We start from the raw sequence: 13,639 nt of genomic DNA, 5'->3' as shown, positions 1-13,639 counted from the left end.
CAGGAAGAACTTGCCTTTACATATCACCTTTCATGACCTAGGTATGCTTCAAAGCGCACCCCCCCCTCACCATTAAAATACCTTTGCATATCAAGCTCTCACAGAAATGTGAAAAATAAATAGATCTTCTGTCTTCATGATTCTGTCTGGTAGGAAATTAATGGGCAGAGTGGTAGGGAGAGCTCATAGAATCATAGAATCTCTACAGTGCAGATAGAGGTCATTTGGCCCATCGAGTCTGCATTGACTCTCCAAAGAGCATCCCCATCTAGCCACTCCAAAGCATATCCCTGTAACCCTGCATTTCCCATGGTTAACCCACATAGCCTGCACATCCCTGGACATTATAAGCAATCTAGCATGGCTAAGCCACCTAACCTGCATATCTTTGGACTATGGGAGGAAATCAGAGCACCCAGAGGAAACTCTCGCAAACATGAGAAGAATGTGCAAACTCCACACAGTCGCCCGAGGGTCGAATCAAACCCAGGTCGCTGGTGCTAACCATTGTGCCACCATCTTGCTCTTCCTCTGATTTGTGCTATAGGATCTTTTGCATCCACTTGAAAGGGCACACAGAGCTTTGGTTTAACATGTCTTCTGAAAGGCTATCAGTGCTGTACTGAGAGTGTTAACCGGGATCCTGTACAATCGTAAAAAATTACAATACAGAAGGAGGCCAGTCGACCCATTGTGTCTGTACTGGCTCCCAAAAGAGCTACTCAGCTAGTCCCACTCTCCAGCCCTATTTCCTTAGCCCTCTGAATTCATCACTTTCAAATATATATCCAGCTTTCTTTTGAAGCCTCCTATGGAATCTGCCCCCACTACTCTCCCAGGCAGCTCAGTCCAAATCCTAACGACTATCCGATTAAAGAAGTTTCTTCTCATCTCACTACTAGCTCTGCTGCTGGCAATCTTGAAATTGTGACTGCTGGTTACTGACATACCAGCTAGTGGAAACAGAGTATCCTCCTTTACCCTGTCAAAATTGTTTATAATTTTGAATGGCTCAATAAGGTCACCTCTCAATCTTCTCTGCTCCAAGGGCAATAAGCCCAATCTTTCTAATCTTTCCTTGTATCTAAAAGCCTCCATTCCTGGTACCATTCTAGTAAATCCCTTTTGCATGCTGTCCAGGACTTTAACATCCTTCCTTAAGTAAGGTGCCCAGAACCAAACCAATGCTCCAAATGTGGTCCAACCAATGATTTGTAGAGGTGTAGTGTCACTTCCTTACTTTTATACTCAATTTATAAACCCAAGAATCCCATAAGCCTTCTTAACAACTGTTTCAATTTGCCTGGCCACCTTCAGAGAATCATGCACGTGAACCCTGAAGTCCCACTGCTCCTGTACTGCCCTCAATGTTGTACCATTGAGCCTGGATGTCTCTCCATGTTTGTTCTACCAAAATGCATTATGTCACATTTCTCTACATTGAATTTCATTGGCCAAGTGTCTGCTCATTTGGCCAACTTGTCAATGTCCCACTGAAGTCACTCAGCAACATCGTCACAATTCACTATTCTCCTTAGCTTAGTATCATCTGCAAATTCAGATATTTTGCCCTCAACACCCTTCTCAAAATTGTTTATATAAATCAAGGGTCCCATCACCTACCCTTGGAGAACACCACTTTCAACTCATCTCCAATCTGAGAAATGCCCATCTATACCTACCCTGTTTTCTATCTTATTGACAGTTTCTAATCCATGCTGCCAAGGACCCATCAATCCCAAACATTTTTAATTTGCTAACCAAACTGCCATGTGGCTTTCTGAAAATCCAAATATACAACATCCACAGCACTACTCTCATCCATTGCCTGTGTTATCTCAACAAATGAAGTCAATTAAATTTGTCAGACATGACCTGCCCTTGACTGTCTAGTATTAACTCACTTTCCTCTGAGTGTATATTTACCTTATCCCACATTATGGCTTCCATCAGTTTTCTCAAATTGATGTCAAGCTGACAGGCATACCCGGGTCCTGGGTTATCTTTGTACATTTCTTAAACAACAGTATCACATTTGCAATCTTCCAGTCCCTCTGGACTAATCCTGAGTTCCGAGACGCCTGGAAAATTTCTGTCAATGACTCTACAATTTGCTCCCTTACCTCTCAGTTATCCAGGATGTATCCCATTTGGGCTTGGCGACTTCTCTATCTGGACTGCTGCCAGCCTTTTTAGCTCCTCTTCTTTATCTATCACTGTACTGTTCAGTTGCTCAACATTTATATTTTCAACGGAACCATTATTACCATTTTCCAATTTGTTAAAGATTGAAGCAAAGTATTCATTTAGTATCTTCTGCCACACCCTTTACTTCTATGAACGTCATACTCTGTTTGTTCCTATGGACCACACTCTATCCTTCACTAATCTTTTCCTATTAATATATTTGAAGAACGTTTTACTACTTGTTTTAGTGAAGCCTGCCAGCCTTTCCTTATGTTTCCTCTTATTCTGTCGCATTCCAGCCTTAGCCTGTCTAATGTATTTGAGATAGTCTTCCTGATTTCTATTGCTGATATTATTCCATATGGATCATACGCCTCCTTTTTGTTCCTTATTTTTCTCATCAGTATCCTTATGTGTCGTATTCAACGGCTTGGTTTTTCTGTGTTTGATGATGTAAGTTGATTTACTATTGGTGTTTGTCATCCTTGATTATAGAAGCTTAAAGATGGACTCAGAGGAAAGCAAACTTTATTTATTCATGGGAAGTGGGCATTACTGACTGGGCTAGCATTTGTTGCCTGTCACTAGTTGCCTTTGAGAAGGTGGTGGTGACTTGTCTTCTTGAAATGTTGCAATCCATGTGCTGTGGATAGACCCACAATGCCATTAGAGAGTGAATTCCAGGATTTTGACCCAGCAACATTGAAGGAGTGGCAATTTATTTTTAAGTCCATAACACCATAAGATATAAGAGCAGAATTAAGTAGCCCATCGAGTTTTCTCCACCATTCCATCACAACTGATACATTTCTCAACCCCATTCTCCTGCCTTCTCCCCATAACTCTTGATCCCCCTCACCAATCAAGAACTTATCTATCTCTGTCTTGAATACACTCAATAACCTGGCCTCCACAGCCCTCTGTGCAAAGAGTTCCACAGATTCATCACCCTCTGGCTGAAGACATTTATCCTCATCTCAGTTCTAAAGGATTGTTCCTTCACTCTAAAGCTGTGCCCTTAAGTCCTAGTCTCTCCTACTAGTGGAAACATCTTCTCCACATCCACTCTATCCAGGCCTCTCAGAATACTGTACATTTCAGTGAGATCCCCCTGCATCCTTCCAAACTCCATCCAGTACAGACCCAGAGTCCTCAACCACTCCTCATATGACAAGCTCTTCGTTCTCGGGGTCATTCTCGTAAACCTCCTCTGGAACCCCCTCCAATGCCAGCATATCCTTCCTTAGTTATAGGGCTCAAATCTACTCTTAATATTCCAGATATGGTCTGACCAAATTCTTATACAGCTTCAGCAGTACATCTCTGCTCTTGTATTCCAGCCTTCTTGAAATTGCATTAATGTTTCACTTGACTTCCCAAATACCAACTGAACCTGCTTGTTAACCTTAAGATAATACTGAACTAGGACTCTCTAGTCCATTGTTACTTCAGATTTCCAAAGTCTTTCCCTGTTTTGAAAACAGTCCACACTTCTATTCTTCCTACCAAAGTGCATAACTTCACACTTTCCCATGTTTTATTCTATCGGCCACTTCCTCGCAGGATGGTGAGTGGCTTGAAGGGAAACTTGCCAATCATGGTGTTCCCATGTATTTGCAGTCCTTGTCCATCTAGACAGAAGTGATCATGGGTTTGGAAGGTGCTGCCTAAGGAGCTTTGCTGAATGTCTGCGTTGGATGTCATAGATGGTACACACTGCTGTGACTGAGCACTAGGAAGAGCTGGAAGAGCCAAAGTGTGTTTTAGACAGGATAAAACGTTGTGAATAAATAGATCAAACTAGTACAATCTCTGCATAGGTCTGAAACATAAGATATTCTATGTATTTGATTCTTAGGAGTGGTGTTTGAACTGCAACCTTTCGAATCTGAGGCAAGAGCTATGTCTGATATTATAGATTGAAATTTGTTCCTGAACAGTGGAATTTAACTTCAGAGGGCAATGTGATATTTCGATGCAATGAAGAACAGTATCCTTAGGGACAATTCTGCCCAGTACCTGTATCGAAAGTTGGAACCTTTGCTGCAAAGTATGGGCTTGGGTTTTGATCTGGGTTCTTCAGGGAGCCTAAAGAAAGCATGATATTCAACACAGGTCTTCCAGAACTGCTTGCACATATTACGACTTGCCATCAGGAATTCCAAAGAGTCCTTGCATGAGGCGGTCTGTCATTGTTGAACAGAGGACATGTTATTAGACAAGAAATCACTTGATGCACACTAATCTCAAGTGATGATGGAAGTAAAAGCAAACCTTACAAAAATGTTGGAGTGGAGCTTGATAAAGAAATGTTTCTTCTTAAAACTCAACTTGCGTATTTTGGCCCAGTTGAATGTATTGATCTTTGTCTTGCCCTGGAATGAGAGTTGGAAATATAAATCCATCCTGTCACAACAACAATTTGTATTTGTAAAGGACCTTTGTCATTGTAAAACATCCCTCAGCACTTCACTGGAGGTTAATGAGGTAATTAGATACAAATGACTGAACACTTTAGCAAAGAGGTAGATTTTGATCAGACTTACAGACATAGAGGTCATAGACTTGTACAGCACGCAAACAGACCCTTCGGTCCAACTTGTCCATGCTGACCAGGTATCCTAATCTCATCTAGTCCCATTTGTCAACATTTGGCCCATATCCCTCTAAACCCTTCCTATTCATATACCCATCCAAATGCCTTTTAAATGTTGTCATTGTACCCACCTCCAGTACTTCCTCTGGCAGCTCATACCATACACGCACCACCCACTGCATGAAAAAGCTACTCCTCAGATCCTTTTTAAATCTTTCCCCTCTCACCTTAAACCTATGGCCTCTAGTTTTGGACTCCCCCACCCTGAAAATAAAAACCTTGGCTATTCCCCCTATCCATGCCCCACATAATTTTATAAACCTCTACAAAGTCACCCCTCAGCCTCCAAATCTCCAGGGAAATTAGCCCCAGCCTTTCAGCCTCTACCTATAGCCCAAAGCTGGCAACATCCTTGTTAATCTTTTCTCCACCCTTTCAAGTTTAATAACATCTTTCCTCTCACAGGGAGACCAGAATTGAACACAGTATTCTAAAAGTAGCCTAACCAATGTCCTGTACAGCCGCAACATGACCTCCCAACTTCTTTATTCAATGCACTTACAATGAGAAGAGAGAGTTGTGAGGGAGAGAAGCTGCATGATATACAAATTGGGCATGGCAGTTGATCACTCAGCGCCTCAACTGTGCTCTGCCATTCAATACCGTCACGGTGATCTGATTACTCCTCATTTCCACCCACACCTTGTAACCTTTCACCCTTTTTCTTGTCAAAAATTTAGAGAGGGAACTTTAGTATTTACACCTGAAGGCAGAGCCACTGCGGTGTGAAGAAACGGGATGGGGGGTGTGGCGCTGGTGGCGGACAAGAGGCTGGAACTGAAAGGGGCAGTTCTCATTGGATTCTAGGTTTGGGATATACTGCAGGTTCACAGGAGCTGAATGTGTCAGCATGGGTTCCAGTGGTGTTTTGAGGATCTCGGTTCAATATTTATGGTTAGCCTTTGTTGGTTAACAGGAAAACAAATGACATTTTCTTTCCATGGGACTCTAGGATCTTTGTCAGTGTTTTAGAATCTAACCCTGTCTGATTCGTCTGGATTCCATGAAAATTGTTATTTCGCAACCTTTGCTACAAACAGCCTGAACAGAAAAGCTCCTCTATATAATGAAACACAAGAACATCCAGCATAACAATTAGGACGTTCTAGTCAGAGACTCAAGGCAATTCATGTCACACGTGAAGAACCTTTCTCTTCACAATGGTTTACAACATTCACTGGGTTTAACCTACCTGAAAGACCAATATGCCCATGTGCAAAACAGCCAGATTGATCTGTGTTCCCTCACCATCATTGGCTGGATGGAGCCTGACACCATACATCTCCAGTTTCCGTGCTGTGTCGAGAAGGCGAATGTCAGAAGTTGCTGAGGTCAGCCCTCTGTGCAAAGGTCAAATGTTCATTCATTAACAATGAGCAAAGCGCCTCACTAAGACTACAGAAATCCTGAAACGATGGGATTGCATGGAGCCTGTTACGAATTGAATATTAGACCCGAAATAGATTGGTTTGAAAGTTGTGAGCGTTCCACATTCGACCTCAATTGAAATATGTTTTGTGTGTATTGGTCCAGTGCACAGGACAAGGCAGTTTTGGTGAAGCAGAGAAGATTTTTGTCAGTTCATTCTCAGATATGACTGAGTTCATTCACTGATATGGCCAATCTTTATTGGCCATCCCTAGTCATCTTTGGGAAGGTGAAGTCAGGGCTTCCTGTGAAGTGGATATATAGGTTTTTCCAATTTTTAATTCAGTATGAGATGTCTCACTGACAAGGCCAGAATATTTGCTCATTCTGAATTACCCTTGAAAAGATGGTGGTGAACTATTTTCTAGAATCATCTGGTGTATGTACACCCCAGAGCTGTTAGGGAGAGAATTACAGAATTTTGACACTGTCACAGTGAAGGAACAGCAACATATTTCTAAGTCAGGATAGTGCGGGACTTGGAGGGAAATTGCAGATGGTGGAGCTCCCATGTGTCCCTTGTTCCTCTACTTGTTAAAGGTCATGAATTTGGAAGATATTGTTGAAGGAGGTTTGATGATTGTCAAAGTGCATGTTGTAGATGGTATATAGTGTTGCCAATGTGCATTAGTGGAGAAGAGAGTGAATGATGAAGGTGGTGAATGATAATGCCATTGAACGTCAAGGGGAGATTGTTAAATTCTGTGGTATGAATGATACTTGCCATTTATCAGCCCCAGCTTGAATACTGTCCAGGTCTTGCTGCATATGAACTTGGACTGCTTCTGCAGCTGAGGAATTGCAAATGTTGCTGAACACTGTGCAATCATTAAAAATCATCTCCACTTCTGACGTTATGATGGAGGTCATTAATGAAGCAACTAAAGATGGGTGGGCCTAGGACACTACCCTGATGAAGTCCTGGAGCTGAGTTGACTGACCTCCAACAAACAGAACCATTGTCCTTTGTACATGCCTGAAATGGTTGACACATTTTTCACTCTGAATTCTGCCTTTACTGGGAATCATCAATACCATGGCTGAGGAGGGTAATGGTTCCTGAGATATTAACATGTTTCGTTCATTCTACTGATACCACTCACAGTCTGTGAATGGAAACAAGATGTTCTCTTTCAGCTTTCAGAGGGAGCAGATATATCTGTACCACCTCCTTAAACTCCTGGTAATCATGCTTGACAAAATTCAAGTGTAATTATTTTGATCATAAGGTAATTTTTGATATCTAATAACAGTGTCATCTGTACACATTCTACAGGGGTGTAACCTCTACAACTAATCACTAGATAGGCCCAAGACAAAGGAGGATTGAAGACAGCAAACTATCTGAAACAGTCTTTATCCAAGTACTACAGACTGGTACCAAATACAAATACCATAAGGTACCAACAGTTTTCATCTTGGGAAACACTACATGGGTTGCAATGGTTCAAATCTGACGATGACCACGTGAAAAAAAGAAAATACCAGAGAAAAGAAGAATAAAATCAAGCAAGTTATTTACCACTTTAGGAGCATTACCACTTTAAGAAAATACAGACAAATAGACAGCAGTTAAAATTGATCACCAAAAGGGAAAGAGAGCTCTTGATGTAGAAGCAGCAAAAAATCAAGCACAGCTCTCCAAAGGCAAAACTTCATTTGGGAGTTGGTAAGAAGCACTGGAGCAAGTGTGTGGATGAGGAAAAGCCAGCAACACTTAGAAAATGCAGAGACCTTAGTGAAGGAGGCTCTTAAGGAATATGTGAAGACTTTAGATGATAAGTTAGAGATCCTCACAGTAAAGGGGAATAAATTTGTGAAAAACAGCACAAAGATACACAAAAAAGTGTCCTTTCAGATGGAGTAACAGGCAGAAGCATAGAAGAGCTATTAGTTACACTGCAAGATGATACATATAAAAGAGTTGAAAATGAATACAGTGTTCATGTTTAACCAACTCACTTTTGAGCCTGTACATATGTCACAGCTTCAACTTCCTTAATATAATTGAAGGAGTTTGACTACCCCCAGTGAACAACTGGTCCAGAAATAAATGGTTTTCAAGCAACTAGTCAACGGGCAAGCAGCAGAAGATTTAATTGGATTTTCTGGATTCCTGATACAATCCAAAAAGTGGAAAGAATCTGTTGGTATTACTACAGTGGCACATGAAAAATGTTTTATGACTCATAATTTATCAATTTATGACTCCATGTTTAGTTTAGGATCACGTTCAGCATGGACTAGTTGGACCAAAGGGTCTGTTTTCATGCTGTATGACTCTATGTTGAAGGATATCCAGGCCAAAATCCAGTGAATTGGTTGAGAATAAAATTCTTTGAGAACTTACAGCATTTTACTATCATGGATGATTTACTATTGAGTGACAAAAGATAAGCGATTTCAGTTTCCCTTCGGAAAGGTTGAAATTAAAACTGTTGTAAGCAATAGTGTCATAGAACAGTACAGCACAGTACAGACCCTTTGGCCTACTATGCTGTGCCAACCTATTATCCTACTCTAAGATCAAACTACCTTGCATACCCTACATTTTACTATCATCCATGTGCCTATCCAAGAGTCACTTAAATGTCCCTAATGTATCTGACTCCACTACCACCACCGGCAGCGCATTCCATGCACCCACCAATCTCTGTGTAAAGAACCTACCTCCGACATCTCCCCTACACCTTCCTTCAATAACCTCAAAATTATGCCCCATCCTCATAGTCATTTCTGCCCTGGGAAAAAGTCTCTGGCTATCCACTCTGTCTGTGCCTCAGATCATCTGAACACCTCTATCAAGTCACCTCTCATCCTTCTTTGCTCCAATGAGAAAAGCCCCAGCTCCCTCAATCTTTCCTCATAAGACCTGCCCTCCAGTCCAGGCAGCATCCTGGTAAATCTCCTCTGCACTCTCTCTAAAGCTTTCACATCCTGCCTGTAATGAGGTGACCAGAACTGAACACAATATTCCAAGTGTGGTCTAACCAGGGTTTTATAGAGCTGCAGTATAACCTCACAGCTCTTAAACTCAATTCCCCTGCTAATGAAAGCCATCACACCATATGCCTTCTTAACCATCCTATCAACTTAGGTGGCAATTTTGAGGGATCTATGGATGTGGACCCCAAGATCCCTCTGTTCCTCCATACTGCCAAGAATCCTGTCATTAACCCTGTATTCTGCATTTGAATCCAACCTTCCAGAATGAATCACTTCACACTTTTCTGGTTGAATTCCATCTGCCACTTCTTTGCCCAGTTCTGCATCCTGTTAATGTCCCATTGCAACCTACAACAGCCCTCCACACTATCCACAACTCCACCAACCTTCGTGTCTTCAGCAAACTTACTAACCCACCCTTCCACTTCTTCATCTCAGTCATTTATAAAGATCACAAAGAGCAGAGGTCCCAGAACAGATCCCTGCGGAACACCACTGAGCTCCAGGCTGAATACTTTCCATCTACTACCGCCCTCTGTCTTCTATTGGACAGCCAATTCTGTATCCAGACAGCCAAATTTCCCTGAATCCCATGCCTCCTTACTTTCTGAATGAGCCTATCATGGGGAACCTTATCAAATGCCTTGCTAAAATCCATATACACCACATACACTGCTCTACCTTCATCGATGTGTTTTGTCACATCCTCAAAGAATTCAATAAGGCTTGTGAGGCATGACCTGCCCCTCATAAAGCCATGCTGACTATTTCTAATCAAACTGTGCTTTTCCAAATAATCATAAATACTATCTCTCAGACTCCTTTCCAATAAATTGCCCACTACAGAAGTAAGACTGACTGGTCTGTAATTCCCAGGATTATCCCTATTCCCTTTCTTGAACAAGGGAATAACATTTGCCACCCTCCATTCATCTGGTTCTACTCCAGTGGACAGTGAGGATGCAAAGATCATCACCAAAGGTGCAGCAATCTCTTACCTTGCTTTCCGGTTACTCCTACTACAAACCAACTTACGTCTCTACAGCATGCAATAAACTGTCTCAAAACATTTCATAGGGGCTTCAGCCATCAAATTTAATGCCAAATAATTGACGTCTTAGGACTTATGGACCTGCTGTGATGAATGAGAATTGAATCTTTGTGGGCATGGTGTGATACCCCCTCTTAGTTAAACAGCCCACAAAACCATCAGGGCGCGCAATGAATCACGGATTCTTGGGCGATCTGCCAGAGTACAACATAGCTCTTGGCAAAACACAGCCTCCCACCCCAGCCCCAACCATAGGAAGCCAATGCTGTTGAAATTAAAGATCGATATATAAGTGAGTATAGTCCTCACTGCACAATGGTGACATACCCATTTATAGATAGAAACTATCTCCATTCTCATTGAGGTGGGTGACTATGACTCACTGGGTCCCTACTTGTCTCCAAGCAAGAAGTTTGTGGAAATAAGTCCCAACTGAACACTTAAGCACGAATTTTAGGCCAAGGCACCTGCACTGTCAGAGGCAACGTCTTTCAGAAAAGACATGAAATCAAGGGTCACCTACCCACTCAGACAGATGTAAAAGGTCCTTCAGCACAACTTCAAGAGTTCTCCCTAGCGTCAATGCCAATATTCATTCCTCAGGTAGCCCCACCAAAACAGATTATCGTCATCAAGCTTGCTGCGCATAAATGGTCCATTACGTTACAATTGTGACTGCACTTCAATGTCTGCAAAGCATTGTCTGATGTCAAGTGAGGCACTACATGAATGCACGTCTTTCCTCCTTTTCAAGCAGTTCTTGGTAAAAGGCCTGGAGGTGCAATGGGTGCAGATGAGGAGAAATCTGTTTTTCTGTCGCAAGTTGTTGTGGAATACACTGCCCCAAGGAGCTGGGGAGGCACTTTCAAGAGGAACTCTCAATAAAAAAGTGGATTTATACACAGAAACTTTAGCAAGGTGGCAAGAAAAGGAGACGGACCAACTTTACAGGCCTATCAGGGACACTTCGGCATTGCTTGGTGTGTAAACAGGGCTCAGTCAATGGTCAGGTGGCCAAAGATCTGAAAAGGGACTGAAGATCTCAGAATTAATTGTGGAAGCTGTAAGCACAAAGCCAATCTGAAAAACACTCCTGTACATAGGAGTCAGGTCGGGTATTCTGATCTGCAAACAGGTTAGAAGATAGAATGCAGTAAGGTTCATGAAAAGAAGCCAATGTTGAGAACACAAATGAGCAGTACAACCCACATGAGCTCATTGAAAAATCTTCAACAACATATCATTCAGGCAACAGAACACTTTGGGGGACAACTTGATACAGCAGAATTGTCAATTTCCACATCAAAGATATGGGAGATATTGTGTGAGCAATTCCCTTTCTGACAGTGACTGAGAGTGTGAGAAAATCAACTTCATCCTAACTATGAAAGATGACTGAAAACGTCCAGTATCATCAACAACTCAAAGGAGATGAGTTGCATATGACCCCATAGGACCCTAACTAATGCCTACATAAAAAGGAGTGGTCAAGAAGAAGAAATTATCTGGTCTAAACATCCCAAAAAAAAGCTTCATCCAATTGGAAAAATATTGACTGACCCAGAATTCTACGAGAATTTGTTTCAACATATCAATTATCTTTGATGATGCATGTTCATGAGATTAAAGGCCCCCCCAGATGATGTTATGAGGCAACTACCTGAATGACCAAGGAAGAGGTCATCTGGAAAGGAAATTCAGGAAATTAATGATCTTCTAGATATGGTAATGCACCAACAACAAGACGTACAAAGAATCATATCCTCCATAAAGTATCTCCAAGAGGTAAATGATCTTCTAATTGAGAAATGATCAACGGTCCTTAAAAATCATAGAACCATACAGTACATAAGAGACCTTTGGCCCATTGAGTCAGCACTGCCAAAACTGTGCTAAATCTCCACAAATGGAATGATAGTAAAATAGCAACAACTCTTCCAAATCAGGACAGAGTGCATTCTGAGAAACATGTAAACTGTCCAGAATCTTCATTTGTGAAGGCAAACGTTGGGGTTGGGGGAGTGGTGGGGGAGTTGAGATTGTGCTGAATGTAATATAGTTATATCCATAACAGTAAAATAGGTTACCTGTGGGGAGAGGTGGCAAAGAAAAGCTTGCAGATGATGTTGAATAAGCTAATAGTTCTCAGTGCATTAATATTAATGTTACATTGACTCCAGCCAATCTCCTGATATCACACTCACAGTACGTGGGTGAAAACAACGAGTTCTACTCTAGCTTTGGACGGAGCAGATATATCTGTATCAGTTGCTTAAAGTTCCCATAATTATCAAATGTGATTGTACTTGTTGCTATTGTACAAATAAACCTTCTTGTTATCTGCCTCTTCCACCACCACTGATCATTACATGGAACTAAAACAACACAAATCAAAGGAGGATTGTGTGCAGGTACAATCTGAATCCAATGTCACCATCTGGTCAAGGTGGAAAATGCCACCAGGTTCCTGCAATGGTCATCTTCGAACATACCACAGACTTGTCCAAGATTGCACTGAGCAATTGCATGCTTTTGGTCAAGCCTGTTCATCTTTTTTTTTCATTCTGTCTCACTTGCTGTATCTTGTAGAAGAGCTTATAAAACTGATCCTTCCCAATGAAAAAGACATGAATTGATATTTACACACGTTCTAACCTAATATAAGTAATAGAGGAAAATCAGAATCAGAAGTAAAATAAAGCCTTGCAGCCACTCAAACTTACTCTGCCATTCAATAAGATTGTGCATCTCCTTCAACAATTCCATCTCCCCAACATATCCTTTAATTCCCTTGATGCCAAAAGTCTATCAATTTAAGGCTTGAACAAATTTGACCGTTTATAGCTCCCTGGGGTAGAGATTTTGAAAGATATTAAGTGAAAAAAGTTTCCTTCAAGTCAGTCCTAAATGGATGTAAGTAAATAAATAAAATAATTTGCTTCCAATTGTTTAGTAACCTTCTCATGATCAGTGACTTTGCCAGGCATCGTTCACACAACATCAAATATATCAACTGTCCTAGAATCATCTTGGGTGAATTATTTTTGAAGATTTATGGAGACAAATACAGCATCCAGTTTAGACACAGCAATACATGTGAACAGTCTGATAAATGAAGTGTTAATCTATTTTTCTAGTCGTGTTAATTGAGGAGTGATTATTGGCCAGAACTCTGAAATTCTGCACTTTGTAAAATATGCTCATGTGTTCTTAGATATCCACAGGGAGACAGCAGGTTTGAAATCTTATCCGAGATAGTAGGAATTGCAGATGCTGAAGAATCTGAGATAACAAGGTGTAGAGATGGATGAACACAGCAGGCCAAGCAGCATCAGAGGAGCAGGAAGTCTGACGTTTCGGGCCTAGACCCT

General features: G+C 41.4%; 1 protein-coding gene across 1 annotated transcript in view; it reads right to left on the bottom strand.

Annotated features, from left to right (window-relative positions):
* Nucleotides 1-13,639, bottom strand: part of LOC109920156 (FERM domain-containing protein 7-like) — a 41,406-nt gene that overhangs the window by 6,483 nt on the left and 21,284 nt on the right. The window contains exons 7-9 of the mRNA XM_048604954.1: nt 6,036-6,183; nt 4,467-4,562; nt 4,207-4,373 (exon numbers count right to left, since the gene is read on the bottom strand). Of these exons, the coding sequence (XP_048460911.1) occupies nt 4,207-4,373; nt 4,467-4,562; nt 6,036-6,183 (411 nt within the window). The remainder of the gene's footprint in view (nt 1-4,206; nt 4,374-4,466; nt 4,563-6,035; nt 6,184-13,639) is intronic.

Source organism: Rhincodon typus, chromosome 14 (genome assembly GCF_021869965.1).
Source record: "Rhincodon typus isolate 14 chromosome 14, sRhiTyp1.1, whole genome shotgun sequence".
Lineage (NCBI taxonomy): Eukaryota > Metazoa > Chordata > Chondrichthyes > Orectolobiformes > Rhincodontidae > Rhincodon > Rhincodon typus.
Note: the sequence above shows the minus strand (reverse complement) of the source record. Positions and strands in the feature narration are given on the sequence as shown.